Genomic DNA, 27,632 nt, shown 5'->3' on the forward strand with positions numbered 1-27,632 from the left:
TAGCATCTATGTAGATGTTTTTAATGAGGACAGCTGGTGTAGCAAAGTGGTCATCAAACAAACTCAACAAAGTCCACACAAGGTGTAAGCAATCCACCCCCTCTTAGAGTAAGTGTTCCGTTCCCACACCCTTTCTCAGAGTACACTCTTAGGAGACAAAGACAGCTCTGTACTAAGAGAACTTACATCAAACGCTTACCACTGCTTTCTATTTGTATACAAATGAAGCAGGTGTGTGGTTTTTAAAAGGGTCTTCTGCTGGGTACATTTTTAGACGCTGACCTTGCTATGCTCTGAGCAAGCAAATATAGACTCAGCAACAACTGAGTATCTGCTCACTGGACAAACACCCCAGCCAAGGAGACCTCAGCGGACCTGCACCAAATCCCAGGAGTAGAAAGCACTGCGGATGAGGTTGTCTCTGGCAGCTGAGACGAGCCACTGCTGGGGCTCAAAGGTAAAAACTAATCTCCCCGGAATAACAAGAATGAGAAAAACATTTCTATGCAAGGATGTCCCCATTGGGAGTGCCCCGTCCCTCCACCCTGCAAGGCTGAATTAACTCCAGGAGAAACAAATGTTGTCTTTGCCGCCCTTCATTCCTAAGTTGTTTTATTTTTTAAATACACAATGCCTTTCACTTACAACATGAAGTAGATTGTTCCCAATTCTACATGAAAAAAGTGAAAGGAAAATTATTAACCACAGAAACCACACCTAGGATGGGACCCGGGCAATGCTGAGACAGGCTACCTTTTTTGGAGACTTGGATTGTGACAGAAAAGCCATCAACTTGGTCCCTGCTTGGCGCTCGTAAATCCTCCAAATGCTGAGGCGATCGGCAGGCAGGCACACACACACACAAGCTGCTGGCTACACCCACAGGCCTGCTCTGGGCTGGGGCTCAGTCCCTGCAGCTGGGGCACCTGTTCGTGCGGACCGAGACTGACTGTAGCGGCTTCTGTCACCAGACCAGGGGCTGATCAGTTGACTATCCTCAAGCAAGAGGCATGTGTGAAGCTGAATACAGCTACAGGGCTAGAAGCTGCATGAGGCAGCTACCATGCAGAGCTGCCCGATACTGAAGAAAGGGAAGAGCTGTCTGCTCACGATAGGACCAGCTGGATGCTGGGCCCACATGGACATGAAAGGAAACAGCCCCAACAGCGGCATCTCCACTGCAAGTCTCGGCGTTAACAATGTGAACACGCTCAGCCCTGCCTTCGAACGGTCAGTCTGCAGAAGCTGCCTGGGGGTCAGCTCACTCTTCATCAGAGTCCATTGTGGGCAGAGAACCTACCAGCTGAGTCAGACAGCAGAGACTCTGTTACGCCAAGATGCTCCTTCAAGCGTCTGTTTTTCAGAAGGAAACAAAGCTTGCCTTGGGATCCCGTCGGTAGAGACATGAATGTGCTCTTATCTGCAGCAAAGGGCAAACACTCGACAGCACTGGCTTATCCTCAACACAAAACCACTATTTTGGGCACAGCTCATCTTCCAGAACAAAATACTGTGGGTCAGAAGTCAGACTTCCCACTTGTTTTCCTATCTAGCCCCTCAGCCTCTGCTTTTTAAAGGCTGCACATTCATGTGGCTGTTGGGGCTATCGTTGCAACATTCTTAACTATTTCTAGAAGCTGCTAATGAAGACTTTAAGCTTAAAAATCCAAAACAGGATTTCCTTTATTATGGGAAGAAAGGGCTTTTGCTTAGGACTCACTGTGTAGCCCAGGCTGTCCTCAAGCTTGCAGCAGTCTTCTGCTTCTGTCTCTTAAATGTGGCGAGCATAGGCATGAGCCACCATGGCCAGCTCAGTGTCTCTTTACCCAAGCTAACTCTCCTTTCTTTGAGATGAAGAGCACAGGGAGCAGGAGGAAGGAGGAAGCAGCAGCAGACACCAGCCTGTAGCTGTTGTCCTCCTGCGTCTTGGCTTTATGTCCTTTTGCTCCCAGAAGCAGCTCGTTCTGTGGTAACCTGTCCCGTCTGTGGACACTTCACGGAAGCTTTTCCATGAGGGCCTCTATCCAGCTGCTCCCGTTCATTAGCTTAGTGGTTGCAATGACATACTCAGTGCCGCCATCTTCCAGCTGAGAGAGGAAACGCAGGGCGGCTATTTCAGCAAAGGTGACACCTCCGAGGAAGAATATCAGCGTGACTCTGTTTTCTCCTGGCTGGCCTAAAATGTAAACATTTCAGAATGTAAAGCATGCAATACTGATGCCTCTCAAACCTTTTTTTTTTTTTTTCACTTAAAAGTATTTAAAGAGCTGTAGAGGTGACTCAGTGCTAAGAATGTGTATTGTTCTTGTAGAGGGGCCGATTTTAGTTTCCCAGCACCCACACCAGGCAGCCCACAACCACCCGGAACTCCAGCAGACGGCCCTGACCTCTCCAGGCACATGTGCGCGTGTGGGCAGGCGGGCGGGCGCGCGCACTCATGCAGGCGCGCGCACACACACACACATCACAAACATAGCTTAAAAACAGAAAGTATAAAAACGTCAAGTACATCTTGGTGCAGTCGGTTCATTCGAGGTCCTGGAATTTGATCTGAACACCCCAAGTCCTGGGGGCTCTGTGCAGAAACTGCGGGCTGTCATTCTCCAGGGCACAGCACAGCTCCAGGGCTACAAAGTCCATTAGCAACCGACTCCACTCCGACTCTGAGGAACTTTACAAGTGCACAACCCATAGGAGCAGTAGCTGACGGGAGAGCCAGTGAAACTTACGTTTCTTCTGCAGCCCAGTGGGCAGCAGCTGCCGTTCTTCAAAGTGAGGCCCCGGGAGAATGCGGAGAACCTCCTCGATGCTCCGCCAACCGGGCCGGGCCAGGAGCTGAGCTAGCCGCACACTGAGAGGTGCATAGCCGCTGTACACGTAGGATATGTCTGTGGGGCTCTGCCAACAGTTAAAGAAACAGACAGGACTGAGAGCCGCCTTCTTTTGGTGGTTGAGGTTAGACTGGAAGACAGAGACTCAAAACCCTCGCTTGTGCCTAGCTCTGGCCCATCTTGGATACACTCTCATCCTTAGCCCACAGGGCTCCACATTTTTCTTTTTTTGAGCTTACTTCTGCTATGTGTGCGGCACGCATCTCTCTGCGTTTGGATGTGAGAGAACAGGCGCCTGCAGAGTTGAGCGGGTGCTGGCGGTACAGGAGCTTGTGACTGGCCCACACGTTGGTGCTGGGAACTGAACTCGGGTCCTCTAGAGGAGCAACAAATGCTCTTAACCAATGAGCCTTCTCTGAGGCCTGGCTTCACTTTTTTCATTTATTTGATGAGACAGGATCTCACTATAAGCCCAGGACAGTGTCAAACTGAAGAACCTCCTACCTCAGCTTCCAGAATGCTGGGATTACAGGTGTGCACTTAGGAGACTGAGACTGGAGGGTCAGGAGTTCAAGGTCACTTACTACATAGGGAGTTGGAGGCTAGCCTACGCTCCAATGAGTCAAACCTCCCCCCCCCCACCTCCCATCCCCAACCCCCAGCAGACACACATAAAGAAATGGGGACAGTTCAGTACTAGATACATGTTTAGCATGTGTAAGGCCTGGGTTTAACTTTCAGGACCAATGAATAAACTATGTAGCGATTAAAAGAATGAGGGTGGGGCCCAGGAAGGCTCTTCAGAGCCCCGGCGAGGCAGTACATGGGTGAGGGGAAGAAGGCCAGAACAGTGTGAACTAACATTATCTGTGAACACACCAACTAAGCAGCATCACACGGAGTGGTGACTGTAAAGCCGGGAGAACCTCTGCAGCCTCAGAGCACAGAGTAGGGTAGTAATGCTGCTAGCTGTCCAGAGGCCTTCTGAAGGACTGTAACCTGGCCACAGGGTTGCCTCTGTGAGAATCGGCTTAGCGGCGGCAGGAATTGCTCCCTTCCCAGAACACAGCTGGCTGGTCCACACACACCGGATGTTTCTGTGAACCGCTCCTCTTGATGTCCCCACACTTCTCCCCAGGGGCCTGTGCCCAGAAGCCTGTAGCCACTGTGCCATGACTTCTGTTTGGGGCAACGGAAGGGACCAAGGGACAACTGGAGAGTGGACAGCAGCGTGTGATGTGGCTTGTTTTGCCCTGCCATCTCGTCTGTGACACGAGGCCTCAGCCACACAGATCCCTCTGATCCCATGACAACTTTTGCTAATAACTTCTATTATGTGTCCTGCAGGCTTCAGCTGCTGCGATGGACGTTAACCGAAGAATGGCCTCTGGGCAGGACTGCGTACATCAGGTGACTAGTGAGTGTGGAGGAGGCATCTATGAGCAGCAGCAAGCACACACAGGTGCATCATCCCGCCTGGATGGGGTGTGCCCCACTCCCTCGAGCCCCTGCTGCTGTGACTTCTCAGTTGACAGTCCATGGCCTGGACCTGAGAGCGACACAGTTGGTGAGGGCTCCACACTCTTGCTAGTCCACTCTGTTCACATCTGTATTAATCTCAAGCTACCCACTGACAGCACTCTGCTGCTGCTGAGACCCGGAATCAACACATGCAGCGCTGCTTTTCAGAAGTGCGGGAGATGGCTTTGAGAAAGCAAGGGAGGCTGGAAAGAAGGCTAAAGGAGTAAGGGCGCTTGCTGGTAAGCCCAGCAGGCCGAGTTCAAGCCCCAGAACTGCCATGGTAGAAGGAAAACACCAACTCCTGCAAGTTGTACCCATACACATGCACACACGCACTAAACCAATGTGAAGACACTTAGAAAGTGGAGCAGATGTGCTCATCAGGGTGTGCACACTGCCACAGTGAGCCAACAGAATCAAGTGCAGGGATGCATCTTACTTGTTCATTGACATCATCCATCCAGAGGCGTAGCGTCTTCCGGATTGTTGGGTAATTATTTCTGCCCCCAGTCTGGGCCTTCAGCAGACCAGCCTTCTCCAGGTTGTTCAAAGTCAGTATGTGCTGATAGCCGTAGGTCTGAAGGAGAAGGCATCCGTGGTGATGTTAAGTCAGGCATGGCGTGTGGAGGTGGAGGAGGGCAGGGGAGAGGGGCCTCATACTCACTCAAGCATGATTTGAGATTTTTACTTTAAAGTCTGTTTATAACTCAACCTGAGCATTAAATAAATCATATCTATATAGAGTATATACTTAGCTCACAAAAGATAATAGACACACTTAAGAACAAAGATAGTTAACAATGAAATATTGTACATGGAATTTTATTTTTTTAAAAGACAAGTATTAGCCAACCCCTGTGGAACCCCTTCTCTTAGGTGTCTTACAATCAAGTCAGCTGCCCTTAGACTGTGGGAGGTAGCCATTATTACATCCATTTGACAGAAACGTTCACTAAGTGGCCCAAGGGTCAGCTGGTGAGAACTGACTGCACCCAGTCATGCTAACCTTGAAGCACACACTCACTCTAAAGTCTGGGCGTAAACACCCTGTGTGTAAAGAGCAATGGGAGTCAGAGGAAATCAAACCAAATGCCGGCCTGGGGCAACTGAGGCTGGAGCGGAGGCTCACGCCTGACTACTGGAGTCACATGACAATTTCTGTCCTTTGTAATGCAAAACATATGAAAAACGAAATCCACAAAAACCAGCAGTACATTGAGCAGTGACTGGTAACAGCAAACACTGCCTGCGACATTCAAAGGGGAGAACAGTCTTTCCAGCCAGGGTGACTGCACAGCCCTGGCTGGCCTGGGACTTGAAGGGCTCCAGCTGCCTCTGTCCCCCAAGTGCCTGTGTGTGGCATGCTGCCAGGCTACAGATTTTTTTTTTTTTTCTTTTTTCAAAACGGGTTTTTTTTGTGTAGCCTTGGTTGTCCTGGAACTTGCTCTGTAGACCAGGCTGGCCTCAAACTCAGAGATACTCCTGCCTCTGCCTCCCGAGTGTTGATATTAAAGGCATGCACCTCCTGGCCAAACAACAGGTTTTAAAAACAAAACAAGATAGTGTTCACAATACACTAAAAAAGCAGCCATGAGAATTATATTATTGAATATAACTTAACATTATATTTAGTAATGCTTTCCTTCTCAGCAAATAAAACATGTTTTGCTTCCCTACCTGGAGAATCTCCCGTTTGTAGTGGTCCAGAACCTTCTGCTTGAGCCCACTGTTGCACACAGACTGCAGGCAAACCAGTCTCAGCACCTTGATGAGAGGATGCTTCTGGGCGATACAGTCCTCGATGTAATTGTTGACCTAGAGATGAAGCAAAAAAAGACTAACGAGTCCAGGGACTTAACATAATGTGATGTCACTATATTTCCCCAAGGCAGAGAAAGGTGATGTGTGGGAGAACGGCTCATTTACACACTTCCTAACACTCTCCCGAAGTGCAGCCTCTCATCCCTATGCCCTAACCTGACGGCCAGCACACAAACACACCAGCATAAGACGGGGAGGGCATCGCTGGACAACCAAATGGCCTGCTCAGACACATCCACCTCGCAGACAACCAGGCAGTGGCTTCCAAATGTCTGCAGTTTATCTGACTTGGCCTACCTAAAAAAATACTATTAACTTACCCAGCATAAAGTGATAGAAATACTTTTAAAAAACAGAAACCTTTGCAAATTGAACAATTGCACTATTTTTTATCTGAAAGATATTTATTGGGTGGATGTGAAGAGAGAGGGGGAAAGGCAGAGAGAAAGACATGGAGGGGGAGAAACAGGAGAGAAAGAGAGGCAAAAGAGAGTGCAAGAGAGGGGAGCCAATACACTATTTTTAATAGTAATATACACTTAAAGAAATTGCCTAACAAATAAACAAAAACAAAAAAGTGGCCTGGGGTTTTTGTTTTGAGAGAGCATCTGCTGTTGGGTTGGGCTCCAACTTGCTATGTAGCTAAAACTGGCCTTAAATGCTTCTATCTCTAAGTGCTAGGGTTACAAGCATGTGCCACCACGCCCAGCTGGTGTGTGTGTTGTTGCTATTTGTTCTGGGAGGAGTACTGTAGTGAGAGTTTTGGTTTCTTTAAAAATATAAAAATGTTATGGGAATGTTTTTGTTTTAATCCCAGGTGTGGGATATGGGGCTGCTTCAGACTGTCTATAGCAGCTGACTATGATTTGTCTCATGCTCTGGCAGAGGCATAATTTTGCCAGCTGCAGATAGTTTCTGTCTGGAATTCTGGGGACTTTTGAGAGGGTATATACATGCCAGAGCCCCACGAGAGGCAGTGGCTGCTGCTCCCTGTGCTGTTGCTGGTCGGAGCTACCCTGACTATGAAGACCAAACTTGCCACAAGGAAATCGACACCCCTAATCAACAGGAAGTAGTCTAATGATATAATGCCCCCTTTCCTCTCTAATCTTCTTTCTCTCTTACCTAGTGTTGGGAGGACTGGAGTTCTAAGAGAGAGGAGTGGTATAGGGAGGTGGATAAAAGAACCCAATATAAAAGAAGCTACAAGTCTGGCTACAGAGTACTGGCTCTGAACCCAAGATTTCTTGGCATGCCAGACAGGTACTCTCCTATCAATAACCTATACCCCCACTCCAAATACACACAGATAGATGTGTGTGAGTGCGCACACATGTGAGCCCACAGAGCGTAGATGGAAACCAAAACAATGGATTGAGGGCCAGGTGGGGTGGTGCTCACCTTCAGTCTTAGCAACTGGGAGGCAGAGAGAAGAGGATCTCTGAGTTTAAGGCCAGCCTGGTCTATATATCAAGTTCTAGGCCAGCCAGGGCTACATGGCAGTTTGAGTCTCAACAATAACAATATGGACAACACCACAATGGACCAAGCATCTGGCTCTAATCTTCCGACGATGAACTTCAGCTGTGGTGTAGACAGGTTCATACATACCTTATCAGTGTCTATCCCAGACATGAACTCCTGCTCCACTGTTAGCTTATCAAAGAAGTCTTCAGACGCTAAAATGGAATCAGCAAATTTTTGACTTAGAAATTCAACAGTGTCAGTTGATTTGAGTGCTGTGTGGAAGCAGGATTAGGAAATGAGGCACACAAAAGCAAAAAGGTAGAGACTTTGGAGCAATCAGGAGCCCCCAGAGCGCTGAGCGCCACACTTGCACACTGCTCCTTCGGGGTCTTTGCTTCCAGCTCACAGGTTAGCGTCAGTGAGCACTCACTCCCCCAGAGCACAGCCTCGTGCCAACTCACTCCTCCCTCTGTCAGCAGCAGACAAAAGACTAATTCTCCACAGGGAAGTAAGGTTCCCTTGGCAGCATACACACGACTCAGAGTCTACACACCGAGTCAAATGGACTTGTGTTTAGCTTTACCATGTAGCATGAGGCTCTTTGTGACAATTCTGCTGCAAGTTTCTGTTATTTTCTATCTTATTTTATTTTTAAGACAGGATCCCTTAGCCCAGGCTATCCTTGAATTCATAGCAATCCCTGTCTTTTGGCCTCCCAAATGTTGGGCTTACAGGCATGAGCCATCACTGATGACCGTCTTCAAAGGAGGGAGGGAGTGTGGTGTGTGCATGAGTATGAGTGTGCATGCAGTGTGCTTGTGAAAGTGAGTGTACATGCGTGTGTGCAAGTGTTTATGTGTGCATGTATGTGCCTGTATGCATGTGTGAAAATGTGTAGGTGCATGTTCATCTGTGTATCAGCATGTGTGTGTACACACATGTGTATGAATGCTGGAGGCCAGAACAGGCCTTCAGAGCCCCTTGAGCTGGAGTTTCAGGCAGCTGTGTTGGGCCCGCACACTCTAACACTGAGCGGTCTCTCTAGACTGATGCCTGCTTTCTGTCTCTTGTTTATTTTGTTTGCTGGCTGTTTGGTGCTGAGACCAGGCCCTTCTGTGTAGCCCTTGCTAGCCTGAATGCTCTATGTATTTCAGGCTGGTGTCAAACTCACAGAGATCCCCCTGCCTCTGCCTCCTGACTGCTGGGATTAATGGCATGTGTCACCACACTTGGCTTAGCTTGTTTTAGGGGTAAGGTTTAATGTAGCCCAGGCTGGCCCTGAACTCAGTGTAAACTGAGAATGACCTTGAACTTGGGATCCTCCTGCCTTCAGTGCCCAGCACTGGGCCTGCAGGCACACGCTGCCATGTCAGGTAAGCAGTCTCTGACTGAGCTTTTTTCCAGCCCTGCCCCTCTCTTGCTTGAGAGCCATGTTGCTCAAGCTGTCCTTGAACTTATGGTCTTCCTGCCTCAGCCTCCCCAATGCTATCTAGGATTACAAGTGCTTTGCCAGTTTTCAAGTGGACCAAAACTAGAGTCCCGATAAACCCAGAACATCATATAGCTTTAATTAGGTCATCTGTCCCATAGGGTCACTGTGTTGAACTGTCCCATAATGACGGGCAATCTTCTGGAGAAGCACTTTGCTGTTACCCCCAGGTTCATGTTAAGTCAGTCGCAGATGCCCCAGTTGTACAGACGTGACTAACTTATGCGCACCTGAGTGTGTGTGTGGGAGCATGCCTGTGAGCGCAGCTGCCCCCCCGTGGATGCCCTGGAGTGGCGCTGTAGGCAGCTGGGAGGCATGCGGTGTGCTGGCGGGAGCTGGACTGCGGCCTGCTGCAAGAGCAGATGCTCCTGACCCCCAGGCCGCACTTTCATCCTGGGCGATTGGACACAGTGGCACACACTTGTCATCCCATCACTAGGAAGGTACAGGCAAGGGAGCAGGAGTTCATGCCAGACCTGTCTGTATATGAAGTCCAAGGCCAGTCTGGGATACATGAGACCCTATCTAAAACACTCATACACACAGTACTGCTGTGACACACGCATAATGCTGAAAGGAACCGACGGGGGTGGCTCCATGCTCAGGCACTTGCTACACAGACACCGGCCCTGTTTGATCCCTAACAGCAAAATAATAAATAATCAGCAAAACCACAGCTGACCTTCCCAAGGTCAGAACCACAAGAGAAGACACTTACTGGTGACATCTTTGATTAACTCTGCAATTGAGGTGTGGTTGGCGAGAGATCCCCTGGCTGCCTGCATGTGCGGCAGCTGGGCCACGAACTGCTTAATCTCCCCAACTGTCTTGGCATTGTGGCGTTCCTGGAACACAACAGGCGGCAGCACTGTGAGGCAGGGGGACATCTTAGACAGTGTTTCACCGACATCATCATCAAGGGGGAAACGCCAATCAAGCTAAACCTAGCTCCAAAATCACAGACAGGAGAAGAGTAGGTATGGTGAGATGGTGCGGCTCCATCACGGGACCCACAGGGTGGGAAGAGAGATGCCCTTGAGTTGTCTCCTCAGGCCCACGCCTGGGTGTCCTGTACAAGGCAGAGACAGGAGAATCAATGGGGCTTGCTGGCCACCAGCCTCGACTCTGGTTTAGTGAGATAGCACTATATCAGGGGAATGAGGGAGAATGAGCGAGCAGGAAGCTGGCTGCTCGCCTCTGCACCCACAGCACACACACCACATACGCACACATAAAATATTTTTTTTAATGTAGCTGGGGTTACAGTGCAGTGGTACAACACTGACCTAACCTGATGGGACCTTGGGGGTATAACACACACACACACAGCTCTAAGGTATAAAAAAATTAGGTTTCATGCAGAGGGGAAAGTAAACAGCAGACAGTGTCTAAGCCAGGCATGCCAAAGCTGACTTATAGACCTTAGGAAGCCAGGAAGACCAGAAGTTCAAAGTCATCCTCAGCCAGGAGACCATTTCAAAAATCAAAACCAAACAACAAAAATTTTCTGTGTAATTGAAACAATTCCCATTTGGCACTGAACCGCAAGTGAATCCAGCCTGTGAACAAAGTGAATGATGCTTATTGATAAGAACTTGGCGAGGAGGTGGTTTGAGACAGGGTTTCTCTGTGTAGCCCTGGCTGGCCTGGGAACTCACTGAGATCTGCCTGCTTCTGCCTCCTGAGTGCTGGGAATGATGAGAACATTTTAATAATGTCACCCAGAACTGTCTTCAGAAACATGGGGTTAACATACACATCGAAAACGTCTACAACCACAAACACAACAACAAAAACATAAAAAAAGCAGTTTTCAAATTTCTGTCTGGAGTCTAAACAGTCGTTTTCTTACTGTACAGATTGCCACATTTCAAAACCAGCTCAACAAGAATAAACTGGCTCAACACTGGAGGAGGCAGGAAGGTGGTAATGAGGCATGGGCGGCTGGGATTTTGATCTCATTATCGTCTGTCACACATGTGGGGCTCCCCTGCCACTGCCATGCTGGCCAGATCTCAGCTCAGCACAGAGGATGTCCACCTCTAGAGCACTGGTGCCCTCTCAAGGGAGAAGGAAGGGACTTAACAGAAGATCACGGGAACTTGTTTATGAAAACCTAGCCACACTCATGCTCTCTCTCTTGCACCCCCTAAAAAGAGGAACATTTACAACAGTGCTGTTATCACAGGCCTGAGACAAAGTCTAAACACCAAGAAAGCTGTGTCTGATGTGGCTCAGACAAGACCACTGTGCACACAGCCAAGGCTCTGGGCACAACCCCTAGTACCAGAAAAGTTAGTTAATTAAAAGAAAACCTCTGCATCCTCTTGAACCTGCAGTATTGGAAATGAGACAGGTGTACTATAGCCCAGCTGAAAAATTTTATTTTATATTTAAACATGTGTTCTTGTGTGTGTGTCTATGTGTGGGCATGTCCACGTGAGTTCAGGTACCAGAGAAGGCCGGAAGGGGGCCTCAGGCCCTGGAAGTGGAGTTACAGGGGGTGGTGAGCCGCTCCACGAGGGTGCTGGGAACTAAGCTCGGCCCTCTGTGAGAGCAGCTCTGTCAGCTGCTGGGCCGTCACTTCAGCCCCAGCCAGGCTCTGACACTGTAGGTCACGGCCTGTAAAGGGTTGTGTAAATGAACATGGGGTCACAAAACATTAGTTTCTGAACATGCATTATCCAAAATTAACTGAAACACATTTCTGGGAGTGCTCACTAAAGCCTTGGCCCTGAAAACACACGTGGAGCATTTGCAAGCCACAAACAAACACTGCCTACATCCAGCGGCTCAGACTCAATGCTGCTTCGTACTATGAACTGCAGCGTCTTCGGTACATGCAAGTTTTCTGCTCTTGTGGAAATATAATGGTTTCATTTCAGAAAACGTATTACTGTCCCTCAGGAATTCCAGCCCAGCCAGGACTACACAGTGAGGGCAGGAGGGGGCAAAGGGAACATAGGGCTTTGAAAACGCTCTCAGAGAACTACAATGTCATGTAGGTGGTAGTGGCCAGCACACACAAAGCCCTGGCTTTGTTCAGCACTGGACAAACCAGGTGTTGTGCTGCAGACCTGTAATCCCTGAAGAGTCAGGAATTCAAGGTCATAAAAGCTCCATCTTGGCTACAAAGCAAGTTCAAGGCTGCCTGGGCTACATGAGACCCTGTCACAAAAGCACCAAATAAATTAAACAGACAAAAACTAAATAAAATTAAAATTTCTGTTTGAGTTTTTTCTTCTTTTCATTTTTAAATCATCAACTGGGGGCTTAGAAGACAGCTGTTGCCAAGGAAGTATCAGGACAGGAGCTTGACCCTCAGAACCTACTGAAGAGCAGAAGGTCCCGGGTGGGAAATGGCTCGGCCATTGAGAACATTGCTGGACCTTATAGAGGTTCAGTTACCAGCACGCACACGATGGCTCACAGCCGTCTATAGTGTAGTCCCGGGCAATCCAACCCCCTCTTCTGATGTGCTGTACAAACAAACATGCAGATCAGACAGTCACCTACGTAAAAATAAATAAATCTAAAGAAAAAAGTTTAGAAGCCAGGTGTAGCGCCATGCATTTGTGATCTTGGTACTGGAGGAGGAGAGATGGAGGATCCCTGGAGCTTGCTGCCCAGCGGCAGAGGCTGAGGGGCAAGAGACCGAGTCTCAAAAAACAAAACAAACAACAACCAAGGTGAAGAGCCCAGCAGTGGTGGCGCAGGCCTGTAATCCCAGCGCTCGGGAGGCAGAGGCAGGTGATCTTTGTGAGTTTGAGGCCAGCCAGGTCTGCATCCAGGACAGCCAGGCTACACAGAGAAACCCTGTCTCCAAACAAAACAAAAACACCCCCCCCAAAAAAACGCCAAACCCAAGGTGAATACCTCTTGAGAAATATCACCTAAAGTAAGGCTTCCATGTGCATATGCACACCACACACTCACATTCACTCACACTCACACACTCACACACACACACACACACACATTCATTCACACTCACACACACTCACTCATACACACACACACACACACACACACATTGTGACGAAAACCTTTGATTTTCAAGCATTTTTCTTCATTCCTCTATCCCACCACATTTTTTGAGACGGGTCTCACTTGTAGCCCTGGCTGGCCAGAGATCCACCTGCCTCTGAGTCTCAAGTACTGGGATTAAAGTATGCAATCACGCCCACTTCAGTTATTTCTGACATGGTCCTGAACACACCACTGCCACTCTGTACTCTATATTATATAGGAAGGGGCAGTCTCAGTACTCACGATTATAAAATCAAAGCAACAATCCACTCTGAAAACAAAGCAAAACAAAGCACACTGAAGATGCCCAATGTCCCAAGAATCAAATCCTCAGCCAAGGCTCAATTCTTTCCATGAAAGTCAGCAAGCACGGCCACCTCCCTAGCATGCAAATTTGCTTTTGGCTTTAATAGTTGGTAAAATTATGAGCACATCAAGGAATTATTTTCAAATAAAGTTCGTTATGCTTCGTTTATTCCTGATTTAGGCTAAACATCTCAGGCAAATACAAGTCCAAGCTGCAAAATCTCCCACAGGGGGCCAGGAGGGCTGTTCCCTCAGTATTCCCAGGGACAGGACAGGAGCCAAGGCTTGCCTCACCTCAAAGGCCGCAGAGATGATCTTCGCCTTCTTGCTGAGCACTGAGCCCACAGCATTGAAGTTCTTGTCTCGGATCTCGGCATAGAGCTCCTCTGCGGAGTTCAGCTGAAGCTTCTTCGCCTCTGTGGGAAGTTCCTTCCCGCCACCGCCCTGCTTCTTGGGTGCAAATTTCTCTGGAGGTAACTTGACATAACCTGAAGTTGGACATAACACACACTTGAGCAGTTACTGCAAGACCAGAGACCAAATGCCTGGGTGCAAAATGCCTCTTAAACTCACTGCAGAACAATGGAGGGTTTATTGTTGCCAGCCAAAACCAAGCTGTGAATCTTGAATTTGAAGAGTGTTAGAAGACAAGGGCACTCAGCTCTGTGTTTTCACTCTCCATGGCCCATGTCCAGGCATAGTGGCTTTTCAACATCTACCCCACAGCTCTAATTGCCACTGTGGTTCTAAAACAAAATCTCACCAGCATGGAGCTGCCCCAATGAATCCTAGCACTCCAGAGGCAGAAGCAGAAGGACTGCTGTGAGTCTGAGGCCAGCCTGTACCACACACCCACAAAAACAGCAACAAACAAGACAGAAAACTCCAGAACATTCCCAGAAGTAACGAAAGGTGGCGGGGATTTTAAGGTTAATTAATTTATGGGTGTGGGTGTTCTGTCTCTGTCTGTGTTGTGTGCATGTGTATCCAAGGAGACCAGAAGAGATGCCAGATCCCCTGGGACTGGAGTTATGGACAGTCTGTGGGTCACCATGTAGGTGCTGGGAACCAAACCTGGGTCCTGTAAGGCAGCCAGTGCTTTTATAATCAGCAAGCCATCTCTCATGGCCCAACATGGGGGCTTTTTAAAATGCAACTTCTGTTTTAGTTCTGTACACACACACACACACACACACACACACACACACACACTCACACACTGGAGGACAGGTCAGAAACTATACCCTCACGACCAAATTCACTCACTTTGTTTCGTTTCTGATTTTTGGTTAGAGAGATTGAACTTAGGGCCTCCAACACACACACCTCTTATTTCGGAAGACAGTTTAACCTACTGTTCATGGCAGAGCTTTGCAGATCCCAGCTACCTCTAACCTGCAGAAACCCAAAATATTTACTCTCTGGCCTCCACCCTGGTCTAGAATGAACTCCAGGTTCTGCATCTCTCCAGTTCCTTTACAGAGAAGGCGCGGGCAGAGTCTCCCACCTCTGTTCCTACAAAGCAACTCAGTCACTCCCACCCTTGAGATGTCCTCAAGAGTCACTGATGGGCTTCTATGACAGAAATTTTGAAAATAATGGAACATGTATGAAGCATCTTATAATGTTAACACATTCTTTAAATTTTTCTTTTTCAGTTATTGTATGCACAACTTGTAGGAGTCAGTTCTCTCCTTCCACCATCTGGGTCCCAGGGATCAAACTCAGGTCGTCAGGCTTGGCAGCTGGTGACTTTATGAGCTGAGCCATCTAGCCTGATGCACGATACTAATACCACTTGGCCCTTAAAACCCTGCATCATGGCCAGGTGATGCATGTCTTTAATCCCAGCACTTGGGGAGGCAGAAGCAGGAGGATCTCTGTGAGTCTGAGGCCAGCCTGGTCTACAAAGCGAGTCCAGGACAGCCAAGGCTCCACAGAGAAACTCTGTCTCAGAAAAAAACAAAAACAAAGCAAACAAAAAACCAAAACCCCTGCATCCTGGGATCTGGGAACCGCTAGGGTCATCTTTTGCACACGGTGTTAAGGTTGCCTCTGTACATTCAATTGTTAATTCTGAACCCTCGGGTAGCTGAGCAGGGTCTGGATTTGGTCTTGTTGTTCTCATTGCTCAACACCTCAACATCATATTTTATAAACATACACTTCCCTCACTTTCTGGTTGATTTGATAAAGAACTAAATAGCCAAAAGAAAAGGCAGGAGGAAGGCAGGACTCCTGGCAGAGACAGGAGCTCTGGGAAGGAATCTGAGGCAGGAGAAGTCACCAGCCAGACCCAGAGGAAGAAGCACGTGCCAGGACTGACGAAATGTCATGAAGCACATGGCAGAATGTAAATTAGTATAAGCAGGTTAACTTAAGTCATAAGAGCTACTTGGGAACAAGTCTAAGCTAAAACCCAGATTTCATTTAAGAAAAGGTCTCCATGCCATTATTGGGGGGGGGTATGAAGAAAGCCCCTCTATAACTGGCACCCAGTGTTTACAGAGAACAGACGGTAGCCTGACTGGCAATGAAGGGGAACAGCCAAAGGCGCTCTTATGATCATAGAAAGGAAAGTGACACAAATGCCCTATGCTAGGCGAATGACTTGCAAATGCAGCACATGGAAGAAATTAATATTACAGCCCACATGTGCTAAGAGAGCAGTCATCATTATACCAATCAAAAGTGAAGTTTACGGCCATAAGATGGCTCAGTGGATGACCTGAGTTCAAGCCCTGTGACTCATGGTGGATGGAAAGAACCAAAGATAACATCTTCTGTCTCTCACCTGTGAAATTTATGACAATTTGTACAATTTGATTCCCTGTTTACTCCAAAAAACAATCTGCAAAGAAACTTCCAAGAAGAATGGAATGCTATGCTGTGGTCTGGGCTAAAGGAGGGACAAGTCAGGTCACAAGGACAGGCAAGGGCTATGTTTTCTTTGCTCTATTTTCCCAGAGTCTCCTTAATCTGCATTTGAGTTCTAAAAAAGATACCACGAGGAGGCTGTGAGTTCACACATATTCTTTCTCTTCTTGGATAGTCCCTACCCACCTCTCCCCTCCTCACCTCCTGCACAGCCATCCTGGGGCCCGCTCACAGGCCAGACCCTTCCCCATCCCAAACTCCAGACTCTCCTGCAGCCACCTTCTGGGTGCACTCTGCCAAGGCCCTCACTGCACTCTGATTCCCACCGGTTACCCTGCATCTTAGAATGAACTCTCCTTCCAATTAAGAATGAGCTTAGATACCATTTTTTAAAACAAGTAACAAAAACAGAAACAGAAACAAGACATCCGCTCGCATCCTTAAGGACCCAGCACCGCCTACCTTTTGTGGAGCTGCTTCTTCATCCCTGTCCTCAGCTGCCCACCACCCTGCTCTCTCACCTCATGCTTGTTCTCATGATAAAAGCACAGAGCACAAAATTTGCCAGTTTGGCCATTTTACAGTTAATAATTCACAGGCATTTCCTGCCTGGCTTTAAGGCTACAGCAGTCAGTTCTAGACTTTCTCACCCCAGAAGAAATCAGCAGCCCCACATCCGCCTCCCAGTCTCTGTGGGTTTCACACCCTTCACTATCCGCAGCTCCACGATGTCAAGAGGCCAGGCCCTGGCAGAGAGCTGGCCTGTGTGTGTGTGTGTCTGTCCATCCATGGTAAGCAGCAGGACAGATCTTGTCTAAAGGGGCCGTCTTCCCTGGACACTGGTCACATGTGGGGATGAGGTCTAGGCAGTGCCAGATGTTTTGTTTTTTTAAGATGTGGCATAAATCAAGACTATTAATAATTCTTCACATTTTAAATGTGCGAATTAAATATCATGTTGGCCAAGACCGAATGAAGAAAACATGCTGTGACCTCTGGCCCAATCACTCATTAAGCCCAAACTCTGGTCTTCCAAGATTTCCACCTAGTGACCCCGACCTGAGCACTCGCTGAGGAGTTCGTCATCTGTGTACATCAACTCAAGACAGGGTGGCTGCCCCCAACTCCTGCACCTACCACACTGTTTCTCCTCTCCTAAACCTCCATCTAAACGTCACTCTTCCTTCCAAACTCAGAAGCTCTCCTATTCTCCACCAGCCACAGGGGGCTGTGGTACTACACGTGGCTAGTCACGGCTCATGTGCGTCAATCCCGGCTTGAATCGGCAGTGTGCTCAGGTGTCTAGCCTTAGACTCAGAAGACAAGCAGGCAGAAACCTTCTCACCAAACACTGGTCTGCGGATGGGGGTGACTGTCTACAGTCTACACTTTCAGGGCTCAGGAGCTGAACCAGGAAGACCAGAGCTTAGGGCCAGTCTGGGCAAGAGATCAAGACTTTGTCTCAAAAATATAGCAATGAGGGGTCAGTGAGAAGGCTCAGTGGGTAAAGGTACTTGCCACCAAGCCTAATGACCTGGGTCAATGCCCAGAGCCCACGCGGCAAAAGGGGAGAACCAACTCCTGAAAGCTGTCTTCTGACCTCCACACTTGCTTAATAGGTACCTATGCATGTGTGTGTGTGTGTGTGTGTGTGTGTGTATGCGCGCGCGCGCACAATAAATAAATAAATGTAGAAAAAAACCTTAACTAAGGCAAGTGTGATCAACATGTTACCTACACGTACGAAATTATCAAAGAACATGTTAGGGATATTTTTTAAAGATGATAAATATGGTGGTACATATTTATTATATAATCTCAGCTTTTGGGAGACAGAGGCAGGGAGATCTCTATGAGTTCCAGGCCAGCCTGGGCCACAGTGTGAGACTCATTCTCAAAATAAATGTACAAATAAGTAAATAAATGATAAACAAATGATAAAGAGTAGGAATGAGTTCAGCACCCGTTAGAGGCCTCACTCTCCCTTAAACCACTCCCCTCTCCTATGTGTCCTGATGTGGTAATTTATTTACTGAGCCTCAACGACATACACACACGTACGAGCACAGTACAGAACGGGAATAAGCTGGCTCTACATCTCAGGCTCCACAATATTGTATAATGTTCTCAACCACTTGCGCTACTTAGGACTGCTTAGAAAATAAACAGCAAAACAATTTTTCACATAAAGCTTTCCCATCTTTTCTGGAATGATGATCTTTAAGGGATATTTTTGGGATTATTTTCAGGGCAAGAATTAATAGCTCTCTATGCTTCCAACTTGCTTCCAAAAAAAAATTTTTTTTTTTTTATCGTATTAGTCTTTACTTTCAAACCATCATTAGGTATTGGATTTTCAGCTGGGCAGTAATAGCACACACCTTTAATGTCAGCACTTAGGAAGCAAAGGCAGGTGAATCTCTAAGTTTGAGGCTAGCCTGGTCTACAGAGTGAACCCCAGGACAGCCAGAGCCACACACAGAAACCCTGTCTCGAAAAAACAAAAAGAAAAAAAAGAAAAAAGAAATTGGATCTTTACATAGGTGTTATAATTCACACCTTAGTGTAACCATAACACCAGGGAGCCACAGGGCCAGCCTGGGCTACATGGTAAATCCCATTTAACTTGCACTACAAACACTCTGTGTCAAAACACAGGTGCCAGAGGGTAGGGGGAAGGAAAAGAAGAGAAATAGTACCCTTGAACCTTTACATTCAAACTGCTTTGAGAACTACCCATAGAGCAACAGCCTCACACCGTGGATGCAGCTGTCCCATCAGCCACCAGCGAAGGCAGACGCCATCCCACTTACTGTTCTGAATGCCGTAAATCTCGTCGATGAGCCCCTCATATGTGAGTTGGGTGGCAAGCGGCGTTAGCAGATCCACGTTGCGGTCAAGAAGCAGCAGGTTATCAAACACAGGGAACACTGAGTTTTGGCTTCCTGTAAACTCCCTCTTCATCCTGACCATCATATTGGCCACTTGCTGGAAACAAGACAAGGGATCAAGGGAAGCCGCCTGGGAGCTAGCAGAGTTTAAGATTCTGCTACAAACAAAACAATAGCCAGGGGTTTAAAGAGAGAAAAGCTGCCAAGGCCAGACTGATAATGAAATAAGCAGCAGTCACAAAGCACCCTCGGTAACCACCCGACCCAGCGACAACAGTGGCCACTGGGCCCAGTCAGACACGGTGTCAGACACAGCCGGTGCCTGCTACACGAGGCAGTTACAGTCTCTGGAGATGACGAAGTAACCAGCGCTGATCTGCTGGTTCAGAGAGAAACACATGAGCCTCTGGTCACATCTTTCTTATTTTATTTCAGACTTCGTTATTTTTAGGATGGGCTCTGAGCCTCGCCTTTGGTTCCTCCTGCTTCGTGGGCTGGTGGCCACCAGCCCCCAGGAAGGGAGAGAACCACAGCGTGGTAGATGGGAATGTCTCCCAGTGGCAGTGTTCACAAAACCCTGTGAGCAATGACTGCTGAGCAGTGTGTCAACTTCAGGAGGGGACAGAGTGCTCCACACAGAATATGCGAGTGACGGGGATCTGTCTCTCAAGTTTCCCTCCTTGCCCCCTATTTAGAAAACAGAGGGTTCTCACCCGTGCACACTCTCCTTTCCCAAAGATCTGGGGGATGGTACCGTACAGTGCCTGCAGGGTCATCAGCCCCTTGGCTGCATGGAACAGGCTTGTCTGGTCGCCTTCTAGGTAGCACTCCTGTGGAGACAGAGACCTGTTATTGTGGACTTTCATTGTCTACTTTAAACTGTTCTACAATCACCACAAGTCAAATGGTGGCTGGGTGGTGGTACAGAAGGTGGAACAGGGAGATAGTCCTTGGACATCCTGTGCTACATGAGACCCCATTCGAGACAGGCAAAAGATAAAAATGAAAAACATGAAATGGAAAACGTAAAAATGGTTTTCCTCACAGACCAGTCTGGTGGCACTCATTTTTAATCCCAGAACTCAGGAGAAAAGGCAAGTAGATCTTTGTGAGTGCAAGGCCAGCCTCGTCTACACAGCATTTCAAGCCAGCCAAGGATACACAGTGACACCTTGTCTCAAAACAACAACAAATGGTACCTTTTGTCCCAAGGCCCCTACTGCTACTACCTTGGGGTCTCTTCAGTATTCAAAGCCAGGAGCAAGAGGCAGTAAGAGCCCAGGGGCCGAGGGAGGTGGAGTTCTGACCAGCAGAGGGGCTGCCGTAACCGATGCTTCTCAGGGGCTCGTGCTTCCCACCGAGAGCCTTGTCCGGACTCCAGCACTGGTGTGCTTAACCTTCCCCAGCACAACAGTCGGGACAAGGAAATGCTGTTCTGAAACAGTTCCAAATGCCAGAACATGGCAGTCCATGTTTCATTCATCTTCCAAAGCTGTTTTACTACAAAGGCTCTCCCCTTTTAAAAAGATTTCAAAGCTAATGAGAGACATTTGTTTGTTTGTTTGGTTTGTTTTTTGTTTTTTTTTTCAAGACAAAGTTTTTGTGTGCAGCTCTAGCTGTCCTGAACCCACTATGTAGCCCAGGCTGACCTTAAACTCAGAGATTTGCCTGTGTATGCCTCACCAGTGCTGGGATTTAAGGAGTTTGCCAGCAAAGCTAACATGACATTTTTTTCCCCCTGTTTTTGTAGTTCTGGAAATCAAACCCAGGGCTTCAAGCACATCGTTCCATTTCCGAGCCACACCCTCAGCAACAACAGATTTAACTTTGAATGGTGATAATACTGGCCACTCACTGGGAACAGAACACCAGATCAACTGGAGCCCTCGCCTACCACAGTAGTCAGTGAGGAAGTCCTATGTGTCAACAGCACACTCCTTCCACCGGGAACCCCTGTGGCTTTTCAAGCTACAAGGACATTTTAGGATGAATGCTAGTACTACACATTAATATTTAAAAGCTCAAAATTTGGGCCCCAAACTTGCTCACCCACACAACAGAAGCTCTCGTCATTTTTACTAGGTTGGCCGACTTTAGAATCACTGGGTTTGAGTTATTAAAATGAAGGCACTAACACTGTGTGCTCCCACTGAACATCCTATGGGGTGAGCCTGAGCTCACGTTTAGACACCTATTACACAATAAGGCTCACAGATAAGTACAGTTCAGAGCTGGGGTTGGCGTTAACTTTTGGCACTCCTCTCAGTTCTAAAGTCGGAGGACACACAGAAAGAATATTGTATGTGCTGTTGAGTGAGGCCTGCAGAAAGCCTGTCTGGAAAAGAAATTAAAACATTCTTAAAACACACACACACACACACACACACACACAAAAAAAAAAAAAAAGAAAGAAAGAAAGAAACAGAGAGGGGAGATCTGCTTGGCTTCTGCAAAGATGTCTGAGACCTGGGGGAGTGGCTTCATCATCACTCTGTACTTCCTAACTCAAAACTATGTAAATGACTTATGTTTACAAAATTGGGGCAGGACCGGTAGGGCAGGGTTGAGACGGCCTCACTACGTACTCCTGGCTCTCCTGGAATTCCCAATACAGACCAGGCAAGAAGATCCACCCTCCACCTCATGAGTGTTGGGGTCAAAGGCCTGTACTGCCACTCAGCATTACAGCACTTTCAGATTACTGTTTTAATTGTGTCTTGTTTGATATTTGTTTGTTCACTTGTTTTGAAGCCTCCCTGTGGTGGTCAAGCTGGCCTCAACCTTTCAAGAATCTATCACAGCTTCCCAAATGCTGGAGTTGAGGGGTTTAAAAGGCTTTAAAGGGGTGAATTTGGAGCTGGAGAGACTTCTCGGTGATTAAGAGTACTGGCTGCTTTTCCAGATGACCTGGGTTCAATTCCCAGTGTCCACAGAATAGCTCACAATCATTTATAACTTTGACCCCCTCTTCTGGCCTCTGTGGACACCAGAAACACAAGTGGTACATATATGTATATATGTATATACATGTAGATGAAACACCCATAACATATAAAATAACAACAACAAAAAATAATCAAAGAAAAGAAAAAATCCTTAAAAATAAAACAAAATAAAGGAGAATTTTACAGCATGTGGGTGACAATAAAGCTCAAGTATCAAATAAAAAAAAAAAAAAAAGTCCTGAAGAAGAAAAAAAGGGAGCCAGCCAGCTGTGGCAATACACATCTGCAATCCCCATACTTGGGAAGTGGAAGCAGGAAGATCAGAGCTTGAGGCTGGCCTGGTCTGCGAGACCTTGTCCTACAATAGCAAAATAGATTTGCACTGTATCTGTGAATGAACACTAAACAAGATATTAAAAACAAACAAAAAGAACAATAGGAATTCGTGCCCGTAATCTGAGCACAAAGGAGGCTAAGGTGTAGAAAGGCAAGTGAGGCGATCAGAGCAAGGCCAGGCCTTCAAAAGGTGGGCGTGAGGGTGGAAGGAGCAGTCTGAGCAGTTCAGTGGTTGAGAGCTCTTGCTGTGTAAGCCTACAGACCTGGGCACAAATCTGCATGCACGCACGCACATGCACACACGCACACACCACGCATACATACATGACGCATACACATACCATGAACACACAGGCATACACACATACATATACACACTTCACAGGCACGCGCACACACACAGTCACACATGCGGAGGGTTGGTCTAGTGCTCTATGTATACAAATTCTGAATTCTGAGCTCCAAGATCTGGCTGCAATCTGCAGTTCATTATCACTCTGACCAATGTTGTATAAACTTTGCTCTCTCATTATCTCTGATTGGTTAATAAAAAAGCTGGATACCAAGTAGCAGAAGAGAAGTAAGTGCAGCTTCTGTGGGTGGGCTTGGGATCTCAGTGGGGACCATGAGGTGAGGAAAGGAAGGAAGGAAGGAAGGGAGAAAAAGGACGTTGCTAAGAGGAACTGGCCTGATGGAGAGAAACAGCCCAGATAGGACCAATATGGCAAGTAACTTGGAGCATGTGGCTGAGAAGCAGCCAGACTAGCTTAGAGGACTAGCAGTTATAGATAGTCCTCTATATAGTTATAGCAGTTAAATTTGCCCAGCCAAAAGCTTATCAATAAATCTAACAGGTCTCTGCGTCATTTATTTGGGAGCTAGAATGGGTGAATGGAAAAGCCCACCAAAATCTAAACCTGCTGGTCCCTAGTTTCACTTTTGGTTCAGGGAGAGACCCTGTCTCAAGGGAATAAGGCGGAGAATGAAAGTTCAGTATATCCTCTTTTACACACACACACACACACACACACACACACACACGCCATATCAAAGACAGAGAGAGAGAGAGGAAATGGGCAGAAAAAATGAGCAGGCAATTTTCCAAAGAGAACATATCCACTATTAGTAAACGTGTGAGGTGGGCCTCACCTTCCCAGCGACCACAGACGAAAATGCGAGCAGTAGCGTGACACTCCTAACAAAAATGAAAGCCTGAGGGCCAGTCATGGTGGTGCTCGGCTCTAATCCCAATACTCGGGAGGCAGAGGTAGGTGAATTTCTGAGTTCCAGGCCAGCCTGGTTTATATCTTGAGTTCCAGGCTAGCGAGAGCCCCACAATGAGATCCTGTCTTTTAAAAATAAATAAATAAATAAAACTTTGACGTTAAGGAAACGTCAAAAAAAAAAAAAAAAAAAAAAGTCAAACTTACTTTGAACGCACCCTCTGATTCCATGGATAAGAGGTCTCCATCAAATGGAATGAGATCTAAACTGTATTCCTCTTGATAAATAAAAGATCCCAAAACACCCAGGTCCTTCAACCGCTGCTCACACAGCAAACTCCGGCGTGGCACAAACAAAATATGGAAATCCCTGGTGGGGCCACGTCTGTCTTCACTGCAAAGGAAGTAGCCGTTATTAGCTCCTTAGGGTTACAAGGTACTTTTCTTATTTCATTCCCACTGCCTGGCAGGTGCTAAACAAACACTGCTTAAGTAGACACACAAAGACAGACTATCAAGGGACTAGAGGAATGGCTCAGTGGTTAAGAACACTTGCTGCTCTTCCAGAGAACAGCAGTTCGGTTCCCAGCACATGGCAGCTCATAACTGTCTATAGTTCCAGTTCCAGGGTGTCCAGCGCCCTCTTCTAGCCTCCACATCCATCAGGCATGTACAAAGTGTACATATATATAAGCAGTCAAATGATCTACACATAAAACAAAAAAATCATAAATCTCTAAAGCAAAACATAGACTCTCATACCCAAATTATTAAGTAAACTTTGGTTCCAGCGTCCACATCACACGGCTCACAACTGCCTGTAATCCAGCTCCAGGAGATCTGACACCCTCTTCTGGCTTAGATACATACACAAACACACGCACACATGCATGCACACAGACAGACAGAGACACAGACAGAGAGATACAGACAGAAAGAACCAAAAACAGATCTTACAACAGGACATCTGCTTTGTTGAAAACAGATGCTTCTTTAACTAAACCAGTTTTACCCAACAGTCTTCTATTAAAATGAGAACTAACTCCCAATTCCCATTCTCTATTCTCCTTGTTTGCAGACTTCCAAAAATAGGATGTGCAGTCAAGACTTTCAGTGGCTATAGAGTGCAGGCTGTGCTGAGAGCTTCCTCTATAAAATGGATTCCACATTAAACTTTAATTGGTTCTTACTTATTTGCTTATGAAATTTAAGCACACTACATCTGGCATTTTGGAAAAAAAAATGATCATTTGAGGTTTTTCTGCTGTGTTTTTTAAGGCAAGGTTCTCTCTGTTGACACAGGCTTGAACTTTTAGCTATACTGAGAGAGAAGTTAATTCCCTCAAGCTATTCAGAGCGCTCCAACGAGTCTCCTACCCGATTCTCCCATGTCTGGTTCCACTGTTCCAAAAGATGGCTTTCCAACACTGACAAGGGGGTGTAACAAGACAGAGAATCAGAGCATTAAGCCATTATAAAAACAACTTCCAGGCAGGGAAAATTCAGCAGGGGAAATCGCCTATGCCAAGCCTAATGACCGAGTCCAATTTCTGAGACCTCCATGAGAGGAGAGAACCCACGCCCACCAGCTGTCCTCTGACAGGCACCATGGCAACACCGTCCCCTCAAAATAAATAAATAAATAAGCAGGTAAGTAAGTAAGTAAATAAATAAATGCATGTAGGAAAAAAAACTTTCAAAGCCCAACTCCTTTTAAAACACAAAGCTCTGACGTACCTGAGTACATTATCAGCAATTATATCCATCAATTCTAGCCTGGGTCTGACCAAAAAAATTATATTCTTGACATCAGCTGCTGGCAAACGGCCTTCTTTAAGTGTGAACATCTTTTCCACTTCATGTTCCTAGGGAAGCAGACACAAAAAAAACTAGTAAAAACCCTGAACTCTTTGGATTTACAAATAATTCATAGTCCCAACCAAACACATAAAGGACCAAGCTTCAAGATAAAGCCATCAAGATAAAGTCTGCATCCACCTGCAAACTTTCCTGACTAAGCAAACTGTCAAAGGCACAGGATCATGGTCCACAAGACAGTGCTTGTGTGTAAAATAGTTTTTGTTTGCTTTGTTTTCTGTGTGATGCCAGACATCAACCCCAGGGCCTTGTGCATGCCAGACAATTATATTACCATTCATCAGCACCCTTAGCAGAATGTTAATCACGCATTAATATCAGGGTTTGTACAGATCACATAACTTTGCAAGTGATTATTCAGGAAGATATGTAAAAATTCCATTACCAAGTTCAGTTGATTATTAATTCTTGAACAAATCCCATACAGCAGATTACCTTTAGCAGTGAATACTGTGCAATCAGTCCAAATGGTCCTGTTAGGTATTCATCCCACACTATTGCCTATAAGAGAGAAACACTCCCTTATTTCAGATAGTCTCAGGAATTTCCAACGGTAGCAATCGAAAATGATAGTTATACATAGTAAGAATGTATGTTTTCAGGTTTATTTTCCCTACCCGCCCTCATTTTATCTTAACTATGTGCAGCTGTGTGTGTGCAGACACCTGGCCTTAAGCTTGGGTTTGTGCATGTGAAAGCAGCTCTCTACAGAGGCCAGAAGGGTCAGACCACAATGGAGCTGGAGTTACAGGCAGTTATTAATTGTCCACTGAAGGTGCTGGGAACTGAATTGGGGTCCCCTAGAAGAGCAGCACTCTCGCTTCCCCACTGAGCTACCTCTCCAGCTCCAAGGGATACCCACCTAAAATCTGAAGTTAAGTTTTTTTGTTTGTTGTTTGTTTTTTTAGGCTCTGATCACATTCATAGCCTAGGGTCTAAGCAAAACTTTCATGAACGGCAGACGTGATCACACTAAGGTCAGGGAGCCCTGCTTTCTCCAGGAGTAACACTTTGTAAAGCTGTAATACAATACAATACCCAGGTTCTAATACCGGCCCACATCTATCTGATTTCAGTATCACTTGGGGTTTAATCTGGGACCCTGTGATTTAATCTGTCTTCTTGACTCAACGGCAGCAAACAACCATCTTACTTGAAGCTATAATTCCAAAACTGGTTCTAATAAATTAAAAAAAAAAAAAACCCAAAACCTCCATTTTACTTTTCTCTTCAGATTAGTACTTCCAGTTCCCTGGAGGGGGTGGGGGCTGATTCAAAAATCTCTAAATAGACAGAAATGCTTAAAAGAAAATCACACAGCTAGGCAAACGATGGCTCAGGTCTGTAACGCCGGCACTTGGTAGGCCGAGGCAGGAGAATGGGAGAAGAGCTGGAGGCCAATCTGGGTTACACAACCAGGTACAGTCCTACTGCCAGGAACTAAAATGAATCAAAACTAAAATGAACAGCTGTGCAAAGGGCTTTAATTCCAGCACTCAGAAGCAAAAGCAGGTGGATCTCGGTGAATTCGAGGCCAGCCAGGGCTACACAGTGAGTCCCTCAAAAAACTAACACGGGGGCGGGGGAGAGAGAAAAAAAAAAAACGGGAAGGAAATTCTATATAGAGTGCCCGATCTAGTCCGGCTCCCTTGTAAACTGGGGGGGCTTTAATAGGCAAAATGATCCATGGTGAAGACCAAGTTAAAGTCTGAAGTCGCTCCATCCTCTCTCACTACATGTGTGCCGAGGGCTGTGGGCGTGGACGGATGACATTCTCGCAGGAGTGACAGCTCGGGGCTGGGAGACCCGGAGCGTACTCCGCTGTCCCAGAGCAGCGGCCTGGTCGCCCCGGGAGCTGGCAAAGCCGTGCCGGGCCCGGCCTGGCAGCGCCGAGTCCCGCCCTCACCTTGCTCCCCGCGCACTTGTCCAGAAACTCGCGCAGCTCGCGGCGCACCGCCTCGCGCAGCACGTTCAGGTTTACTCGCCCGTACGACAGGTGCGCGGCCATCTTGCCTGAC

The 27,632-nt window shown here is 47.1% G+C and overlaps 1 protein-coding gene across 1 annotated transcript; it reads right to left on the bottom strand.

Annotated features, from left to right (window-relative positions):
- On the bottom strand, positions 1–27,632 carry Vps33a (VPS33A core subunit of CORVET and HOPS complexes). Its single transcript, XM_055606255.1, has 13 exons — positions 27,521–27,632; positions 26,050–26,115; positions 25,474–25,601; positions 23,944–24,130; positions 19,946–20,062; positions 19,155–19,329; positions 13,759–13,952; positions 9,848–9,974; positions 7,785–7,852; positions 6,030–6,167; positions 4,792–4,929; positions 2,730–2,898; positions 1–2,176 (listed from the first exon to the last, which is right to left on the bottom strand). The coding sequence occupies exons 1-13, from the start codon at positions 27,620–27,622 to the stop codon at positions 1,995–1,997; spliced, it is 1,791 nt and encodes a 596-aa protein (XP_055462230.1). The 5' UTR covers positions 27,623–27,632; the 3' UTR covers positions 1–1,994.

The sequence above is a fragment of the Psammomys obesus genome, unplaced genomic scaffold (genome assembly GCF_907164565.1).
Source record: "Psammomys obesus unplaced genomic scaffold, mPsaObe1.curated_primary_1811, whole genome shotgun sequence".
NCBI lineage: Eukaryota > Metazoa > Chordata > Mammalia > Rodentia > Muridae > Psammomys > Psammomys obesus.